General features: G+C 43.4%; 1 protein-coding gene across 10 annotated transcripts in view; it reads left to right on the forward strand.

The window, feature by feature from the left end:
- foxp1b (forkhead box P1b) overlaps positions 1–21,109 on the forward strand; it is a 150,676-nt gene that overhangs the window by 110,691 nt on the left and 18,876 nt on the right. For 7 of the 10 annotated variants that reach the window (XM_056391909.1, XM_056391900.1, XM_056391924.1 and 4 more), the window contains 5 exons: positions 2,852–2,989; positions 3,266–3,391; positions 6,854–7,004; positions 13,251–13,440; positions 18,607–18,714. In XM_056391909.1, coding sequence (XP_056247884.1) covers positions 2,852–2,989; positions 3,266–3,391; positions 6,854–7,004; positions 13,251–13,440; positions 18,607–18,714 — 713 coding nt within the window. The remainder of the gene's footprint in view (positions 1–2,851; positions 2,990–3,265; positions 3,392–6,853; positions 7,005–13,250; positions 13,441–18,606; positions 18,715–21,109) is intronic. The other 3 variants (XM_056391941.1, XM_056391950.1, XM_056391959.1) reach the window with 3 other exon arrangements.

A 21,109-nucleotide genomic window follows, 5' to 3' on the forward strand; every position in this document is an offset into this window, starting at 1 on the left:
GTGTGTGTGTGTGTGTGTTTGGCCAGCAGGCCTGTGCTGGTACAGTATATTGCCTGCAGTCACTGCAGCTGTGTGAGAATGTTCCAGGTTTGAATGTTTATGTATGGGAGGCACCTGGAGAGCACCACACCTTTGTGAAATTCATAAACATCAGCTATTTCTGGCATCCTCAGAATGTCCTCTTTTTTTCGCACCCTCATATTGGTGGAGTAGATTAGAGCTGGGCTCAGTGGATCCCTCCAGTTATTAGCCCAGTACGAGCCTTCTTTTAGACTATCTTTAGATGGTGATATATTTTTGTGGATCATCTGGAGTCATGATGTTATCCAAGAGATAAGGGAGTGCACCATATGGGAGTGCTCTAAATGGCGACTGGCGTCCTGTGTTTGCGTTAAATGGGCATGATACAGAGGCCAGGGCAATATTTTTCAGTTAAAGTGCTCCCTCCCGCCCTTCCTCTCAATAGGACCCAGTCTTAGGCAGATTTTCACTCCTTCAGCACAGGATTAAATGGTAGTAGTTACATTGATCAATAGGTTAAGAAGCATACAATCCCTCTTGCTGCTAATGACCTCAGTAGTAATGGGTAATAAAATGGGGGTCTATAATAGCCTCTTGCTGGGGCTGTGCACAGAGGAAGCTGCTCTAGCTGTAGTTACTGTGAGCCAGATGCTCGTGACAAGGCGAAGTGTGAAACCATGATGAGATACACACCTCAGGTGTAAAGAATTAAGACAGTTAAATTGAAGAAAATCTCAATGTAATTTGTGATGCAATTGGCAGCTATTGAGGTGTGTTAACTTGGAAGTTTGCTCTCCCCTTTTTCACATCACACTCTGTATAATATGGCATGACAAAATGATTATATATTTGAAAATATGTCTAAATTTACAGTTTTAACACGGTAGTAAAAAATAGAGCATGACAAATATGGAGTAGATTTTTAATGCATGTAGTTAAAGTAAAGCTTCAAGGGGGGGGGCATTATTATTTATCCTTGGTGTGCGTGGGGGGTAAATGTCATATTTAGACGGGAACTATATATCATATCACGTATGGCACTTGCATGTATGACACTTGCATGCAGCAAGTCAGGGCTGCTTGGTTGACCTTCAAAATAGTTAATCAAAATTAGCAATGCCCAGAAAAAAGGACTTCAGTGGATAATGACTGTGAAATTAGGAAATGGGAGGCCGGGGCTATTCAAATGACAGGACAAGTCATGTGCAAAAGTCAAGATGAACTGCATATTAAGACATAATACAGGGGGGAATTAATATTGCATTTTCTTCCTCGCGCGTCTATGCCTGGTGCTGAAAATGAGAAATGTGAAGTGTGTGTTAGTCCTGGGTGGGGCTGAGCCTCCTTCATTCTCTTGGGGCCAGAAGAACACAGCACAATGTAGTCTGGCACTGCTCAATAAAGTTAACGGAGAGCATCAAAGCTGGTCCGTCCTATTTGACATCACTGCCCTTTCCTCTGCATTAGTGGTACAAGCTGTTCATTATGGCAGTGCTTTGTTTTTCTTTTATGCTACAATGGGGAAAATGAATAAGGTAATATGCATGCAGGGTGTGTGTGTCAAGAAAAGCCCCTTAGTTACTGGACAAGATTTTAAACAGCTAAATTACATTCAGAAATGCATGAAAAATTCAAAGGGGTGTCATTAGCTATAAGGCGGCCACACAATTTGGGTAACCTTGGTGAAGACAGACTGTCACCCGTTATGTCCGCTCTATCAGCTGCTGACATCAGGCTGAGAGACAGAAAGCACACTCCAACACACACTGAGGCACATACATACTAATGTATGTGTGCATGTACACAAAAGAACCATCTCCAAAACGTCCTAACAATTGCAAAGACGCAGCACTATCGAGTACATCTCAGTTGCTGTTTGTCATACAAACGTCCAGGGAAGGAGCTTTTAATTGTATTGCACATCATCGCAGTGAGTGGCAGCATCCAGACACACTCCGAGTCTCCTATGCCGCCGGAGCAATTAAGGCACCCTGACAACTGTGGGGGCTCTTTTCAGTGTCACAACAAATCACTTGTTTTGAGGAGTCATGCACTCACACCTTTCTACTGGGAGTTAGTTAGAGGCCTGCGTGTTCTTCAACGTGGCTCCTCCTCCAGGCACTCTATATCTCCGCAATAATAGATCGCTGTTGACAGCGTCTCTAATGAAATGTTCTCACATGACATGTTGTGCGTGTGCGAACAGCGGCATTTTTGAGCAATCTTTCACGTCCTCAGGTACGGCATATTTGCCACGTTGTGTAAATGGCAAGCTCTGAGACGCGTCTCGGCAGACGCGGATCATATGATGTTGAAGGGGTTTGTGTCTGTGAGAGAGGGGAAGGTCGGAGGATGGAGGTTGGGGTGGATACAGCTGGCTGTTTACTCCACAGGCGCGATCCACGCCCAGCTGTCCTTTAGCCCGCCTCAGTCTGGTGTGGTGTCATAATGGTTAGAGGCGTCGATATGTTGTGTGTTTGTGTGTTTGTTGGAGGGCATGTGCAGTTTTTAACACATGAAGATGACACTTGGGATTAATTGTAGAATCCAGTCAAAAGCAAAAGGGCATCATAGATATATACCTGTATGTGTGTATATGATTATTATTATTATTATTATTGTTATATATTATATTTTATACATTATTTATCCCAATCGTGTATTATTGTCAATAATCTGCAACTTTTCTACTTCTTTTGCCTGTTGTATGCTGGGATAGCCTTTAGCCCACTTGTGACTATATGTTTCATGCATCAGTTCAGCGCCGTGTTTGTGGACTGGTGGGCAACGTTTTTTGACGTCTATCTGCTCGCTGTTTGTGTCTGCGCAGGTTCCAGTGTCAGTGGCTATGATGACACCTCAAGTGATAACTCCACAGCAGATGCAGCAGATCCTTCAGCAGCAAGTCCTGAGCCCTCAGCAGCTCCAGGTTCTTCTCCAGCAGCAACAGGCCCTCATGTTACAGCAGGTAATGTACAACTGACACTCATGAATCATTTCAGCAGACAGCGTATCACATCTTTCAAATGGTGGATGTCTCTTTTTGGAAAGAAAACTCTTCTTTATGTATAGCGTTTCACAAAAGATAAATTCACTTTGAACTGCTACTCTTTTCTTTTCTTTTTTTTCCACAAGCCTCAAAGATAACATTCCTCAAAGTATTGAAAATTCTCACAAAACCAACTGCTGAGTTTCTGTGACTGACAGACTTTGACTCACATGTCGCCCTCCGTCTCTTCTGTAGCAGCAACTCCAAGAGTTCTACAAGAAGCAGCAGGAACAGCTCCACCTCCAGCTCCTACAGCAGCAGCAGCAGCAGCAGCAGCAACAGCAGCAGCAGCAGCATGCAGGCAGCAAGCAGAGTAAAGAGGTAGGCTGACATCACTCCAACTGCCTGCCATTACCAAAGCCGTTGGCCAGACAGAGCATGGAAGGCATGTGTGTTCCCCCCTCCCACAACCCCATCTGCTTCCAGACTGTGGTTAAAGCAGAGAGGAGAGGGGGAGAATCAAGTGCACTCATGCTTCTGATTAGCATGTCAGACTTGCTGGATAAATGGTAACAACTGACTGATACTGTGCTAAGAATATGGTGTCTCCTTTTCTGGAAGCGTCTCCACATTAAATGCATAATATTTTACAGTGCCTGAGCTTTAATTCATTGTTCTAGATTTTTTTTTTTTCCCCAAGTAAACAAGTGTCCTATGCAACAAAGAGATGACCGCTCCTGTGAGCCTCATGTAGGACATAATGAAAGGCAGAAGGGAGAAAGGCAGGAACACGGAGCATATAAATCTGAGAGGCTTTTCTCGGTAATTAACATGGAAATGGCAGAGGAAGAGAAGGCATGTAATTGTGAGATATCAGTGCAGAGAGCGCTCCCAGCTTTGTTGCCTGTGTTGAGTTTTTTTTTTTTTTTTTTTTTCTCTCCATCTTTCTCGCTCTCTCTCTCCTTTGCTCCCTCCAGTACAGCAGGGCTTGCTCATAGGCAGCAGCTTAATGCGTGTTAATGACTGGCGGATACAGGCATCACTGTGGACAAAGCAAATTATTATTGTGCGGTCAGAAGAAGTTCAAAGACAATCTGGAAATTTTTTGCTGTTGTCCCCATTGAGTTCCATGTTTGGAGAGTGGAGGAAGCATAGAAAATTAAGCCCAGTTTTAAAAGCAGACACGCACACACATCTCCACGCATGCTCACTCTCGCACACGTCCGTGTGCTGTCGAAGCTCCCAACTTCAAAGTCGTAGCTCCCTAATTAATGAACTGCGGGCTTCAGTTTGGACAAGTTGTGGTGTGATGCTCCCATAAATCAACATGACAGCAGAGCTCCTCGGCCTCAGATAGGGCCTGTCACCAAGTCGCATCTGATGTAAACACTAGAGGAGCAAGGGAGAAAAGACGGGGGGAGGTGGGGTGGGGGGATGGGGGGGGGGGGCAATTGATCAGTTGAATGGAGCATGAGAATAAAAGAAAAAACAACTTTTGAAGCATATTATGTATGATCACAGGAAATGGATGCAGCCTCGAGAGGCTCTCCCCCTCTGCCGATGTTTTCTTTCTCTCCCCATCGCTCTCTCTTTTTTCAGTCGCATTTCTAGCAGCCATCAAAAGACAGAATAAGAATTATGCAGTGACTCCCCTGTGGCTGCCAGACAATAACCCCCTGTTGTTGCTTTGTGCCTCTTTTATTTTAAAGACATCAAAATTTAGTTTTTCAAAGATCTTTAACTTTATATTTGAAGCTTGACAATAAAGGCCTGCCAGTGCCACTCTTTATCATTTGTCAGGAACTGTATTTTTCTCTCCCTCGTGCCACTTCTTGTTAACCTCTTATTTGGTCTATTGGGTCTGGGGTTTTTAATGTGTCTGCCTGCTGGGAGCGCACAGGAGCTCCTGTCAGCTGATGGGACCAGAAGAAAAAAAAAAAAACGTGAAGGGAGAAAGGAGTTAAATTCATTTGCAATACTTGATTTTTCTTTCTTCCTTTTTTCTTAAAAGCCACCCTCTGTTTATTTAGCATTTTGATGAAAGACATTGTTCCTTGTGAACTCCCACCTCTGTAGTACTATTATCTTTGTCTCGGGCTGTCAAGGAGGAGCTGGATAACAGAAAACCTCTGAGGACATGAGAAACTTCCCTTGCACTGATGGAGGAGGGAAAAAAAAGAAGCAACCACCTTTCATAAATGGGACAGATCAGAGAAAGTCACAGGCCACCTGCATCCTAAATTTCACTGCAACCTCTGTGAGATCTCTATCGTGTTCGTCTCTTCTTTCTCTGTCTCACTTTCCCTTCTCTCGTTTTGGGTTGGATCACACATGAGTCTGTGTGGTTACTCCTCAATTATGACCCTCCCGCTACCACTGTCAAAAGCGCCTTCTTCCCCTGATTGATCCAATGAGACGACCCCACTTGCTGTAATAGAGCCGCGCTGCCCAGAGCTTTATTTTTAGTGAGCCAACGCAGGAGCAGCAGGCTGGGTGTGGGCTAGGGGGGGAGGGAGGGAGGGAGAGGAAGGGAAAGGAAGGCCGCTAGACCCTTTTGACAAGCCGAATAGGGGTGGGCGGAGGGGGGGGGGGACACATTTTATCTGGCTGTTTCAGTGGTTTCAGAGCCGCCAGCGAGTGACCTGACAGCCGCGTTGCACCGAGACCTTTTTTGTATGCACTCAATTGTGAGAAGTAAACAAAGTGGTGTATCCTGTGTTTGGTAACAGGGTGCGGTGCACAGCTTGGCAGCCCAGCCACTGCTTTTAGTGCCCCCTCCTCTCCTCGCTCCCGCCTGACAACTGGCCTTGTATACTCATAAACAACCCCAGTATCCTGTTGAGTCTCAGGCGCGCTTACTTTATCCTTATCTGTTCGAAAATACAGAAGGTGTCCTGATAGATCTTGATGTTTAATTTACAGCAACAAGACGACTGGATTTGTTGAGAACGGGGATTGATGAAAGGGTTAAAAGTCATCTCTCTCCTCTGTGCCCCTTTTATCTAAATAGCATCTCTCATTTGTTTTGACTCATAGGAGATTGGGGATATTAGATAATTTCCTTCTATTTATTATTCTGACTCTGTCATTTTCTCCTTTCTATTTTCTTCTGCACTCTCATATCACTTCTTCATCATATCAAAGTTCACACGTTTCACTTTTCAGAGCCAAAATCCCCCCCCCACCCCCACCCCAAATCAGTGAAGGCACACCAGTATTTCATTAAATGCGTCTTGATGAAACAGCTGAAGCACAGTAAGATCAACAAAGCAACTATCTCTCAGTCAGTCCACAGTGTGTGATTGAACACAGCTTGCTGTGCTGGGTGGGGGAAGAGTGTATCCCTGAGCGCAGCGCCATGCCTGGGAGAGTTGTGAGAGTTGCCAGGGTGGTTATTAAGCACTTTGATTTAGTCACACGTTGTTTGCTGAATTATGAATGGCTGTAATTAAATTCCTGTGGCTCTTATTATGAATGATTAACTATGTTGTTTCGTTGTTTGTCATTTGCCTCCCGACTCCTCGTTAATTAAGAGAGAGAGAGATGTATAGTCCACCTGTCTTAAGTGCGCCCAGACAAACCCACACTAAAGGCAATATTTATGAAACGTCCACTGTGCTATTTTGCGTGTTAGCATACACGAAATCCATTAAACATGTTTATTTTTACAACCTGACCTTTGAACTCTGTGGCCTTGAACTTAAAATGTTTTTCCTCAGCAACAGACAGCAACGCACAAACCTGAAATTCATCTTCACGTGTTTGCACTGGCTGCTGTGCCTCTATATACTGTACGCTTGTTTGCTGATGGTGTTTCTCTTTGTGCCTCTCTCTCACCACCAGCAGCAGGTGTCAGCGCAGCAGTTGGCCTTCCAGCAGCAGCTCCTGCAGGTCCAGCAGGTCCAGCAGCAGCATCTGCTCAACCTTCAGAGGCAAGGGCTGCTCACCATCCAGCCCGGACAGACCGGCCTGCCACTGCACTCCCTCACTCAGGGTCAGTACCTCATATCACAGTGCTGTACTGAACTACTCTCCAAAGGCTCCTGTCAATCAGTCCACTACTGCTCGATAAAACACTGCAACAAGTCTGTGTCTGGGGATGAGCCGACCTCTTTTTACGCCAATATTTTTACACGTGCTAAAGTTTGTTTTTCGATGTAAACTGAAGATTTGGCCCGCTGTTAGGTAAATATTAGAGTCTAGGTTATAAGACCAAAACAATGGAGATTGGGGTTATACTGATAAAGTTGTTTATTGATATGCTGAATGATCCTGGCCTTGATTTTCTTCACCTGTTGTTATAGGAGTTCTTCCCTGAACGCAGCTTGTTTTTATAGTAATGATAATTCTACTTACAAAATTATTAAAATATCTATCCACAGAAATTATTCAGTCGCAGCGTAGGAGGATTTTAATTAGATGTAAAAGAAAGACTGATACTTGTCTTGAAATTTTCCAGTCACATGATCATCAAGAACATCTCTAAGATTTCGGAGGGAAACACTGGCACAGAGATTGCCCATTTTACACTGTAACTATTGGCAGCTTCACTCTAAACATGTTAGCATCCTATGGGCCTTCAAAAACCTAAACCCGTCAGATGACTTTGACTTTTGACTCTCATGCAGCTCTTTTTTAGCATTGTGGCTTGTGTAGGTGTATCACTCTATGTTCAGAGTGGTTTGATCTGCCCTGCTACAATACCTGTACAAATTTGCTTAGTCAAAGTGAACAATGCCCCACTTAAGTGTGTAACCACATACTGTACATGGTTTCACTGAGGACACACCTGCTGTAAATCTTCGCTCAATTGTTCTATAATATCCTAAATGGCATCTTACACCTCTTGTCTGGGGAGTCTGTTTACTGAACCAGTTTGATTCTGGTAGGTTATACTTATTATTATCATATCGGACAGTAGAAGTAAACGTAAAGACAGAGTTCATGCTTTGTCCTTCAGCTCTCTGTCCTGTGTCTGTGATTGGCATCCTGGTGGCAGCCTCCTTCAGCCTGGAGGAAGACTGGATCTATTGTTCGCAAACTGCCAGTGAACTTGTCATTGTGAAACCGCCTGTTACTCGATAGGCGGTCAATACTTGTTGTTTGGCCAGGAAGTTTATTTCTTTATTTATCCTTTAATATTTTGTTAAGGAGTGGCACCCTCATGACAAAGACGCCGTCATAAGGGATTTAGAACATGACATTGACTATTCATTCCCAGCTAAGACAAACAGTTTTGAAATAACAAGATAAGGGCGATAAAAACGGGAGGGTTTAGGGGGAAGGGGGGGGGGGGTGCTTAGGTAATAGGCAAACACAAACAGGGTTTGTACAGTGGTGTTATTGTTTGGACTGGGTATGGAATCACTCATCCGCTTGCAGACGATTGCCATGGGCACAGGCGTGGAGCGCTGCTGTGTTGTGAGTGTGCTTTGCTGAATTGCTCTGTGTCAGATGTCTGGCAAACACTCACACACCCCTTGAGTAAAGCATTATATGGGTGATATGGCTAGGTACTGTACTTTTGATGGATTTCACAACAGTCCCGGAACATCCTGTTTATACTGTGTCATCACCACCACATACCTGCGAGGCATCTCACCTTATCAAGAGAGCAGCTGTATTGAATTTATATCATTTTACCCTGCCAGTCTCTGATTCACTTTCACAATTTGTTATGGCTGCACAGTTTAGTCTGTTAAAACTGATTATTATTTGCGTTAATTCAGAGCACTGATGCATCAATTAATTTCTCCTTAAACTGTATCAACAGATGATAAATATTTGCATTACCACACCCAACAAGGTGCCACGGATGCAGTGAAATTATACGCAGTAAATATATTTAGTTGAAAAATTCTTTCTCAAAGAGAAAATCTTACTTTTAATTCTCAGCTGGAAAATTATAATTTTATTCTGATAAGGAAATTTCCACCCTGAACAGTGCTTTCATATGAGTTGTAGTCAAAGCTGACAGGATCATTTCTCTGAGCTGCTGTTTGCATCGACATAAAAACGAGGAACTGAATCTCCCCACGTACAATTAGTTGATTGTTTCAGTTTGTTACAACCAGTCAAACCTGGTTAGCTTGCCCTCACAATCCACTGATGGTTAACTCCGAGCCTCTGACAGCTGTTACAACACTTAGGCTAGTGCTTCAGGCCCCCAGTTTGTCTTCCTATTCTACACATTTTCTGCTTGACTGTTTGAAGTTATTGATGACCTTTCTGTTTTCCACATCACTAAACTCTTTCATGCATCAGCGGGCCAGGCCTATGGTGTTCAGATCTAATCTGCAATATTCAGCTAGCAGTTAGCACTGCGTCGGAAGTGATGAGTTGATCCGCTCTGTTTGGGTCTCAGTGATTATGGATTCAAACTTGCGGGGCAGTAAATTGGCATGACTTTTTAACTGATGATTTTTATTTCTTTCATTTCAAAATGTAGATATCATTATAATTATTTTTAAAAGGCCAGTGTTATCACATGCAATCCACTATATCCCCTTTTTTTTTTTGATGTGCTGAGGCATTGAAAGGAACAAAAGGTTTTCAAATAATAGGTCACTGTAACAGAGTAATTAAAGAAAAGTCGGTGTGCACTCTGTATTTGTGCTTTGGGTACTAAGATGCAGCTCAGTTTCCTGCTTCGTGAAATTGTTGGCTGAGACAGATCAGTATTTTTTTCCTGCCAAAACGATGGACTGTAGGAATGCATTTGTAAAAGCCTTTCAAAATTTGATAGGACTAATTAAGTATAAACTTACAGATACCAGTTTTGAGAGAAAACCAATTGTCGCATTATCTGGAGTATAATTTGTTTCTCTTGTCGTAAATTCTTTTGACATTAATGTTCAAAGTCTTGGAAGCGGCCAGACGGTATCTGTTATAAATTACAACAATGTGTTTGGGGAGGATATAACTCTCATAAATATAAATTTGATCCATCCACCCCACTCTCCCCCCTCCAACAAAAAGCCTGTCCTCTTGACCTGATAAGTGAGTCAGTGGTTGCTCAGGTGTTGTATGTGTGTGTTTGCATGTTTATGTACATGTGTGTCTGTGTGTGTGTGTGTGTGTGTGTGTCTGTGTGTGTCTGTATATGTGTGTATCACCGAGCTTGGCCAGTGTTTGTGCACATCCTGGCTAAAATGACCCCTCACCCTCCGAGGTTGCTCTGCAAGAGAGCGAGTTCTGGTAGCTGCACAACATCATTTAAGCTGTCGAGGAGAGGCCAGTGGGACAGTGACAAGACAAATTTGTCGGTAATATGAAAGCAAAGAATGTGGCGAGCCATGAAGTGCTCACAGAACAGCAGCACATCAGGGACAGCGGCGGGTAATGCGACTGACCTGTCAGTGATTGATACATCCAGCAGTGGGCTACTGGTAATAGTTGCTGCAGCATTAGGACAGGACATATTTCAGGCCTAAGGGGTGCACATCAGCAGGCCAGTGATTACGGCAACATAAACAGGGGTGCAGTAAAGGTCCCAGCCTGACGGAACAATAAACTAATAGCGATGTCACTGTCCCCCCATGGCACCGGCACTGTGTGTGAGAAGTAACAGCTCGGTTTAAAGAGCCCAGAGCACTGGGGGCCATTTTTTATTTGGGAGATGATGGCCTGCAACTGATGTCATTATGAACCTTAAATCAACTTTCTGCTTGCTTGAACATGGTCACCTGGGTACAGGGGGACAAGGACAGGAAAAGGTTGAAGAGCTCGGCCTGTCTCGGTGCCAGAGCTACCTGCAGAGGTAAAATTGAGTTGGGAGGCCGGTGATCAATCAAGTTACCCAACAACATACATTTTTTAAAGTGCTTGTCCGTATTTCCCAGTCGTAATGAGTGGAATAGTTGTGTTGAAAAATGGAAAGAGGAAAGATAAACCAATCCGGCATTTAAAGGATGGACAAACCGGGGACCCAAGAAAGAGGATTTACAGATCAATGTCATTATGTGTCCCACAGTAATCAGATGGAGAGAAACTCAATGCGTTTTGTCAAAACACAAAATATAAAACCTGCTGAGACCTTCGTGTAATGATATTTTATTGTCATTTATGTGACTCGTGAGCCATAGCTGTTGTTGAGGGAGGTTGGGCTTAGGTATGAGAAGAACAAGGGAAGAGGCAAACAGAGCAATAAAACTATGGACTAGATCCAGAAAGAGACAGCTTGGTCCCACTCCGTTAGCTCTCTCATCAGACCGGTCTATCCGCTGCGGTTTCATCTGAGTAAACAGTGGTGTCGGGGTCACCAGGACTGCTGGGTAATTGAGCCAGTGTGGGCCGCCCTGTCAAGCACATCGGCTAAAAATACATCGCCCACTGTCACCGGGCACCAAGTGGGGGGAAAATGATTGGTCCCACTGTCGGAGCACAGGACACTCGCATCACCAGTGACCTTCCCCTTCCAAACCAGCCATTGCTAGGAAAAAAACAGAAACAAAAAAAAAAAAAAAAAAGAACTTTTCTTCCAAACTCTCCTTAAACCATCAAAACAACAATGGATCCTTTGATAACGCAACTGGAAATCAGCAAGCATTGGATTAGCATGCTATAACACAGGCTGCAATATTAAGCATGTTTAGCCTGTCATGAACGTGCGCTTCGATTAGGGCACATCAAGGCATTGAAGAGAATAAGAGAGAATACAGGCAGGCAGAATGGAGCGAGTATGTTGAAATATTTGAATGAGGAAAGACGCTCCTTGGAACGTGGAAAGGTTATTGATTTGTCCTGCAATCATTTCCTGCTCTTTGATATGCAAACGATCTAGTGTGAATTTACAGCAATCCTATCAGACTCATTTCACAGTTCTTAGCCCCTGCGTCTCTCTGGAGTCCTCCGCCTCATTAGGCCAATGTTCTCCATTACCAGCATAATTAAAATCTTTAGTAGCTTATCAAATTAAAAATATTTTTGCTGATCGTATTGAGATCTTCACCTCACAGTTATTTTCCACAACAGGAATAAATTAAGACTAAGCATTTTGCACACAATGTATTACAATCTGGTGCTTGAAAGGAGCACTTCTGGTATCTATAGAGCTGCTGATGAGAAACGGGGAAGGGGGGGGGATCCAGAGAATATAAACCCAAGTAGATAAGCATGTGCAAATCATCTTCCATTTGCCAGTTCTCATTTTGAGAATGGATTTAATTAATTGTAATGTTAAACGAGTGGTCTTGCCCATTTGCTCTGTGGTTAAATTCCCAACATATCCAAGGGCCTCTCTCACCATGCTTCAAACATGTGGCTTATTTAAGCACGGATCTGAATACTCAATGCAAATCCACACATATTCGCCTTTTAGATCTTTCAGTATGCTATTAAAATCAGTACCCATTACCCACGTGCGTTATGTTTTGACTGAAAATACAAACAGCCACACATTCTGCAACCTAGAGGCCTAATCTTATTTTACATATCAGCCTCATTTGTGTCAAGTGAAACAGACGTCTCCAGCACAGTAACAGACACGACCATAGATGGACACATATATTGTGTGCCAACAAAGGCTCTCTTCTCTCAGACAGGGAAAAATGGGGTGCACAAACACAGCATTATCCTTCTTCATCCTCACTCTGGCCCAGGGTGTCGGGATTGCTGTCACTCATAGGCAGGGAAAAAAACACACGCTCTCTGTGGCTGTGTCTCCAGTATACAGAAAAATGTCTTCTGTCTTCAAGGGATTTTTTTTCAAAGGGCTGTGTGAGCTGCAGTGTGCTTGACTTGTTAAATGAGGTTTAAGTCTTCTGTGTCAATTGGAGGCGGTGCAGAGCTTTAAGTATTTTGCACATTAATGCGCTTTTGAGAATATTACCCCAGGGTCCTGTTTCTCAAGAAGGCAGGGGTGGGATGTTTTCTAGTGTTGCTATTGTAAACTTTTTGTTGTGTGTGTTCTGCACATCTCTGTTGTTGAGAGAAAATGATGGTGATTATTCAGATTTCATGCCTTGTCTGGGTGTTAATTATTTACTCTGGGCATGAAATTTGCGTGAATGCCAGGGATTTGTGTATACAAACACGCTTCAGATCACAGGGAAAATGGGAGGAAGAGGGGAGGTGGCGGGGGGAGGGGGGGAGGCAAGAGCTCTCAGTGCATTACCCTGTAGTGGAATATTTTCTAATTAATACTCGGCTTTGTTTACAGACGCTTTGATTTAATTAAGTGATGAAGAAGAGAGTTGGATTAGCTGTTAATTGATTTAATTATCCAATTTGTTTGTCTCAGGCATGATTCCAGCAGAGCTGCAGCAACTGTGGAAGGAGGTGACAAACGCTCACGTGAAGGAGGAGCACAACAACAGCAGCAACAACGGCCACCGGGGCCTCGACCTGTCCTCCCCGGCACCGCCAAAGAACCCACTTCTCAACCAGCACGCCTCCACCAACGGGCAGTACATGAGTCACAAGAGAGAAGGGTGAGTTCCTCCACCTGCAAGGACTTTTATATTTTTATTTGCATGTGTCTTACATCTTTTGCATGCCCTCACAATGAGAGCATGGGTCAGTGAAGATGTACAACCTCCAAATTATCACACCTTTATACAGCAGTAGTTTTCCAAAACACTGCTCCTTAAGTCGTTTGTACCTACAACTGGTAATTAACCTGGTGAAACAGGCTCCACTGTCATCTAAGTCCAAAGCAAACAGATGTGCCATATACTCCCATTTGAAATAGCTATTTCTCACAGGGCCTCAGTCGATGGACACATCCCCAAAGGTTTGCACAGATTACTATTAATTTATACTTTGTAAATATTATTTTCATTAAGGCCAACACAGTCACTTTTCAGTGTTGCTTGATGCAGCTGTGGATTTCATGGGAACACCTGGAAGGAACGCAGGGATTTGGAGAAATGTGCATGCAGTTGCCATACTATTAATGACGGGGCCAGGAGCATTGACCCGTCCTGCTATTGTTTCAGTTGAAGTGCAGCTGTGACCTAAGTTGCATGTCCCTGAGAATTTTCCTTTGGTTTACCAGCATCTTTTCAGAAAAGAAAAACATTTCCTTGTGTACTGGGAACTTGTTGACATGTTCAATCAGCCTGTCAGTTCAAGAGTAATAAAAAGAAAAACATAGCAAAAACAACAAGCTATTATATGCTAAAACAAAACAAACACTGGGTGCATCATATGATATGTGCAACATGAATCATCTATGAAAGGCGTTTGCTCTCCGAGCTGTGTGTGTGCGTCTTTAAGGAAGGAATTAATTTGGCATCTTACACATTTGCTTGTTTTCTTGCACCAAAGCCTGATCTTTGAACTGCTAGTGAGGAGCCTCCAGGCACCATGAGCTCACTGCATAACATCTGACTTGTGTTTCAGTGATCAAAACCTACGCGTCATTATGAAAGCAATGCGGATGAAAACATGTTTAGCACTGTAAACCAGCAGGCCTTTGGAGGTGGAGAGGGGCTGGTAGTGGGGGGGGGGGGCAACGGGTAAATCCTTTAGAAAGGATTTGAGTGACACCGAGAGGAAATGCTGTGATTCACTGATGGAGCGATACAAACAGAAAGCAGCTATTTCTTTTCAACTATCAGTTTTAAATAGATTGATGACATAGTACCTGTACAGACTCATCCTCTTTACTGTGTTTTAAAGTTATCTTCCAGCACAGACACTGGGGGAAAAATAAAATAAAAAATGGGCATTAGCTGCTCCCACAGTTGACAGTATCCACAGGCTTCCAGTTCTTCACCCAGCGTCTGACTGAATGTCTGGGTTTTTTGTGCAGCTAAAGACAAATTGCAGGGGAGGATATTGACTCGCTCACTCCATCACACATTGTCGCAGGCGAGCAAACAAGGTGAGCATCGATGGCAGGGAAAGGCAAGATCCAGCCTCAGCTGAGGGCTCCATGAAACATCGGAGAAGACATAACGCAAGAGCTGGCAGCCCCCTCTGCCTCACGCTGACTGTCAGAGATTAAAGAGGATGTCAACAGCAGTTTAACACAAGCTTAAGTGAAGAAGGCAGCCTCACTCTGAATATTCTCGCAGTATCTTAGATCTGTCAGAAAACCGAGCAGGTGATTCTCATCCACCACATCTGCTTACAGGAAGTCATGGATTACCTACCCAGAGTTTCAAATGTGTAATTACTAAGAACAGACGACTGATACAAAACGAGCACAAACATCCTTCATTAAATGCAGAATGATGCAACTTTAAATTCACGCGACCAATAATCCTTTCTTGTGTTAATTTTGGAACGCTTCAATTGCACAACTATCAAGAGCATTATTCCTCTCTTTTGAAGATGCGGACTCAATTCTAATCAGACTCCATGGGAAGAAAAATGAAATATTATTAAGTATGATTATTCTAAGCAAGGCTCTGAGAAAACGTCTGTGTTATAATCCAGGGATTTGAATAATCAGGTTGAAGATAATGGGCTGGGCCGGCCTAGGCGTAAATAGAGAGCATCCACTCATCCTCCCAGTGCTGAACTTAATGAACTTTTAATTGATGCGGTTTTGCAAGTCCTTTTGTCATGCAACAGAAACAAGCCTCTGCTGATGGGCCTGTTTTCCCGACTGGCTTCAGATTGGTTTACAGTAGGCCCTAAGTACCATGTAGTTAGTTTCATGTGTCATATAAAATCTGCCCAGGCACAACGACGCCTGCAACTAAAACCTTAAGTGCATCCACAGGAATCACTCACTGGCTTTGCACTTCCGTCTTAAGGAAGGAGGAGAAATTCAATCACTGCCGGTTTGACACACCAAAGACGAGGCACGTGTTCCTGCTTTTAGTTGTCTCAAAGAACACTCTGGCAGGGCTGGCTGGGGTTTCTGTTTGTCTGAACAACATCCCTGATATGACCAGGGCCTGAGTCACTCAATCTGTCAATGCACGTTGTTTCCCAGCCCACGAACTGTGATGCATAGATAGAGATATACCCATGTGAGCCAGGTCATCTTTATTCAATGATTTGCTTATTTAAATGAAATGTGCCTGATCTGTATCTGACACAAATTCCCAATACAGTGCTGCATCAGTTTTGTAAGGGGGAGCATCCACACACAAAGCACTTGGCCCACTTTACTTCCCAACAACCATCAGTAACCACAGCTCGGGGACTGTAACACAGCAATCTGTTAAAGAGATAAATAATCAGATTTGGCACAGCACTCCCATCTCTCTCTTGCCTTTCATTTGTCTTACACCAGAAAAAAATGATAATTAAATCATTTAGTTTAAGGCATGCAGTGGCACAGAGAAGACGGTAGGAGAGGATAAAGTGTAGGGCCTAGAGAATAAAAAAAAGGGGGGGGGGGGGACATAGGAGAATAGGCTAACATCAGCACCAGCAATGAGGGAGAGTGTTGTGACTGGTTTCACAGACTCTGACCTATAGCATGGCGGACATCAATCTTCCCACTTTTTGCTGATAGATTGAGTCCATCAGCACACGATGCCATAGATCATGACTTGTTTATGGCCCAAAGCATCTCATCAAAAGAAGTGAACTAGAAAACAACTGGCTACCAGCTGTTGAAGCCATCTTTGTGTGCGGTTCCTCCTGTCTGTCTACACATAAACACAGCGCAACACCTGGAAGGTTCGCACATTTTCTGTCTGGGTCTATAGGCACTTTAATGTTCTTTCTCCTCTAAAGGAAGCTGATGACACAGTTTTCCTCGTCGCTGTTACAAGATCATTAGAGTGTTCTTCCCCCAGGCTGCCTGACAATAATAACATCCTGACAGACCTGTCGTGGGTGCAAGAGTCAAATTTAACACAACGCAGGGAGCTGCTGAGCTTTTTTTTTTTTTTTTTTTTCTCCTGAACATATTCTCAAATGGGAAAAAACCCCATGAATCCTACACTCTTCTCCTATTACACTAATGTAGCTCATTTGGTGTAAATTCTGTCATTTACTACTGTTTAGCTATCCACCGTTTAAAAGGGCTCTTCTGCCGCCAGCCCCTCACCGCGCTTTGTGCTCACTGATTCCCAGCGCACTCCACATTTCAATATCTTATTAATACAGAATTAACCAACAAGCCCGCTCGCAAAGAATTAAAAAAGGATCTCTTTAAATTAAAAACCAGCGTTACCTTCACCAGTCCACACATTTCCTTGTTAAAAACTCATTATTATAGGTCTTCCGCCATCTATTTATTAGCTGTATCAAAACAGAGGTCTTAATGTGAATGCATAATTCATAATTGAATAAAAAAAATTCAGACTTTAAAAAGAGGGAGAAAAAAAAGCTGCTAACCACATTCATGAATGCTTGACTGCTTCCTAATTGCAATGCAATTATCACATGTTATGAACAATGTGAACTCTTAAGCAAGTAATTATAACACAAGGAAACCTGTGACGACCTTTAAAATTTCCTACTTGAGGTACAGTTTTACTAACATTGATACAAATGAGATTTTAATCTGAACATTAGTTTGTTTAATCCTGTAAAATTGGCACACCACAGTTAGATTACTTTCTTTTTTACTAATTCATTTTACATTCACTTTTAAATCCTGGCAGATGGATGATTGGCTAAGCAACGCAAGATTTTATTATTTTCTGTATTTATTTTTCCTCTATCCTTCAAGACATCCCCTGAAGTAGTAGCATTAGACATTATCTCTTATTGAATCTATGTATATGAATGAAATTTTAGTGGCTGGAGTTATTCCCACATGGCAACACAACAGTTTGTGGTGTAATGAATCTCCCTATCTGGCCTGCTGTCTTAAAGCAGGGCTGAGACTGGAAGAGAAGCAGCAGCGCTGCGCTCACGAGCCACCAGCAGCACAGGTGGTAGCGATATAGGCCAGTCCCCCAGGCTCTTGTAGCTGAAAGTTGTGTGTCTTGTATAGTGCCTGTGTCCATATGGCTGCCTGTCTAGCTCTTCTCGCAGACACTGCCTCCACACAGGCCGCTTTCTCTCAGCCTGATTGTGGTTAGCTGTGGTTGCGCGCCTCTCGCCATATGGAAGATGTTGTAAAGTTTGTTTTTCAGGGATGTTCCCGCTATTTAGACTGATTGTACGAAGCCACGCGCTCCCCATAGATGCGTGCTTGTCAGCCCCTGGTGACATGGATTGGTCAGTAGATAAATTGATACCAAGCGGGGATGTTTACAGTCTGTGCACGGCGTGAAAGTGCCTGATGCTTTCGGGAGTTTCATGTTGTGGAACAGACTGCTCCAGGTGGGCTCTGGGACATGAGGCAGCGGGCAGCGACTGGGGGAGCCCCCTTGCAGTCTTGATCAAAGTGAATTACAACATGGCTCAGTGATACTAAATAATTACATATTGATTTGGTTGTGCCATCACAACACGAGTCCCCTCTTTTAAGAAAAGAGCAAGCAGAGATCACACAGGTACACTGATTCCATACAGGCCAAGGCTCACAGATCAAGTAGAAGTCAACCTTTTCTTCAGGTGAAGCAGTACACACAGGGAGGTGCTGACCTTAGGCATCAGCTTAACCATCGACGCCATCGTCCCTGACCTCTTGCCTCATGTTATGTGACCACAGGCCTGTAACTCTTTGTTTTTCAGAAAAGTTGTGATCCGTGTTTATTGATAACTGTCTCTTCTTGTGTGAATTTCTCCTCCAGATCCACACTAGAAGAGCATTCCCCCCACAGTCATCCTCTCTATGGTCATGGTGTTTGCAAGTGGCCTGGATGTGAGGCAGTGTTTGATGATTTCCAGTCATTCCTCAAGTAAGTAAAAGTCATAGTCAGAGGTACGCTTCTATCACACTTTGTGTGTCCTCGTGTTGTGTCGATTACACGTTTCATGACCCCCAGCAACTCAGAGGCACTACAGGTGCAGCTGGTTGTTATCCCTGAGTGTCGATGCCTGGGTTGGCCCTCTTTTGACAAGGGTACTGTGGTGGGGTCTCCTTCTGAGAACTGCATGGGCCTCTAATTCCTGTGATAAGTACAGTTCCCATGGTGACGGGGGCCGTTTTTCCCAAACAAACAACGGTAGGATGTTTATCTGTGGCAGCCCACACTTAGGGCGCTCTGCATGTTTGCCCTTGTCACTGGACAGGAGGATTGGTGTGTGTATGTGTCTCTGACTGCCTTGCTCAGCTTTTTCTGTCTTTCTGTTAGTTGTTTTTCAGTTTTTACTGCTCCTCCCTCATGCTTCACTTCTTTGACTTGGTTTTTTTTTTTTTGCTTTTTTTTTTGCTTTTACCACAGCACTATGTAAAATTCATCCATGTATACAGTAGACTCAGACAGCTGCAGCTACGACCGCCTCACCCGCTGTGCAGCATCTTTCCAGTGTGAACAGGTTTCACTCTGTCCAGCTTGACACAGGCCTTTGTTTTGCACCACGATTCGATGTCTGAGTCAGACCCCTGGTTTACTAATCAAGCCGGTGTGCAGCACACTCTAGGTAATCCAACACATAACAGCGCCATGGTTACGGGGAGGATGAAAACATCTGCGTTGTGGCAGTAGATCAATGGCTCACTGTCACCCCAGATTAGTCGCACTTTAAACAAGATATGACACAATTCCATTATCCTAAAACAAGCACTCAGCGAACACACGGTTTCCTCACAGACGCAGGAGAGAAAGGTGCTGCAGAGGGGACGCCTCGCAGGCTGCTGAAAGTTTTCACCGTCTTTGTCAACATTTTGAATCCGCTTTTGATCATTTGTATAAATCCACTTTGAGCGCAGTTTGCATTTGAGAAGCTTATCGTACTGGATTGTACAGTACAGTCTCTGTACAAGATGAAAGAGAGGCAGTTACTTATTTTAATTTTGATTTAATAAACATCCTGTTGAGAGTGAGTTATTACACGTATTACACACACACACACACACACACACTCATAGACTCGCATATTTCAGCTTTGGGAGTGACCCCTTAAATCCATCACTATTTATTGTATTCTGACATTGCCTCACCCTTTGTTTATAGAAGAGAGGGGAATTAAATTCAGTGCGCCTGGTAGAGCTCTGCCTGAAAAAGTCTCCAAGTGCACTCTGCTATGTTTTTACAAGTGTTTTTATCATGGCAACATCTTGTTTACTTTAGTTGCCTGCTCAAACTGCTTGGAACATGTTAAGAAAACATTTGGGGAGAGTCTCCACAAAGCTGCCTTTGTTTAACAGCAGGCAAGACTGCGAGCAGCTCACCAAGGTGTTAACTCTCAAACCCTTAAGCACTTCCACATGAAACCCAGCAACCGATACTGCAGGCCTCCAAAAAGAATCAAAAATATAAACAAAGAGCACATCAGACGTTATAAAGCTCTCACAAAAGTCTCCTAAGGTTGAGAGAAATGTTGAAAATATAAGTGTGTGCGTGTGTATGTGTGTGTCTGGTGAGTGTGTAGTCAGCAGAACACGGTGTACTGTGTACCAGAGAGAAGGAAAGGTGAGGAGGACTCTAACATCAACCAGATTTCAGCTCCACATGCCAACAGTAACAACCAACACAGGACTGAAATGTTGTTTTAAACTGTGTGTGTATTTATTCTATCTTTTAAAGAAAACATTACATACCTATGTGCACTATCTTGATAAATACAAAGCACCAAATCCCTGTTCCTGTTTTCGGGATCAGTGCGCAGAAGGGTGTGGTTGGGTTCATAGCAGCCGGGTGTTTTTATGGGGGTCAAGACCCCTCACTTCAGTGTCCAGTCAGAGGTCAGAGCCAGTGAAACACTGCAGTGCCCTCTAGTGCTGCTCTAAACCACAAAAACCTCCCTCTCGCACCTCCACACCTTGTAGTAATTGGTTTGTAAGTTATGCAGCCCTGTACCACTGCAAACACACAAACACACACACAAATAAGACAAACATAAAACACTATAAAAATAAAATGAAAAAACATTTTCTATTAAATCGGAGAAAAATGGAATCTGTAAAGTGTAAAAAATAAGTCATCACAATTTTTTTTTAAACATAAATTTTCAAAGCATTTTTAAATGTAAATACTACTGTACAGATGTGTACATTTAATTTGAAATTCCACCAGGGAGTCAAGAAGATAAACCTTCCTCAGAGACATCCTTAAGCTCTGGGTTCAGTCTATATAATTAGAAATTGTAAAGAAAGGAAAAAAAAGAGAAAGACGGCTGGCAAACTAACTG

The sequence above is a fragment of the Seriola aureovittata genome, chromosome 2, assembly GCF_021018895.1.
Source record: "Seriola aureovittata isolate HTS-2021-v1 ecotype China chromosome 2, ASM2101889v1, whole genome shotgun sequence".
NCBI lineage: Eukaryota > Metazoa > Chordata > Actinopteri > Carangiformes > Carangidae > Seriola > Seriola aureovittata.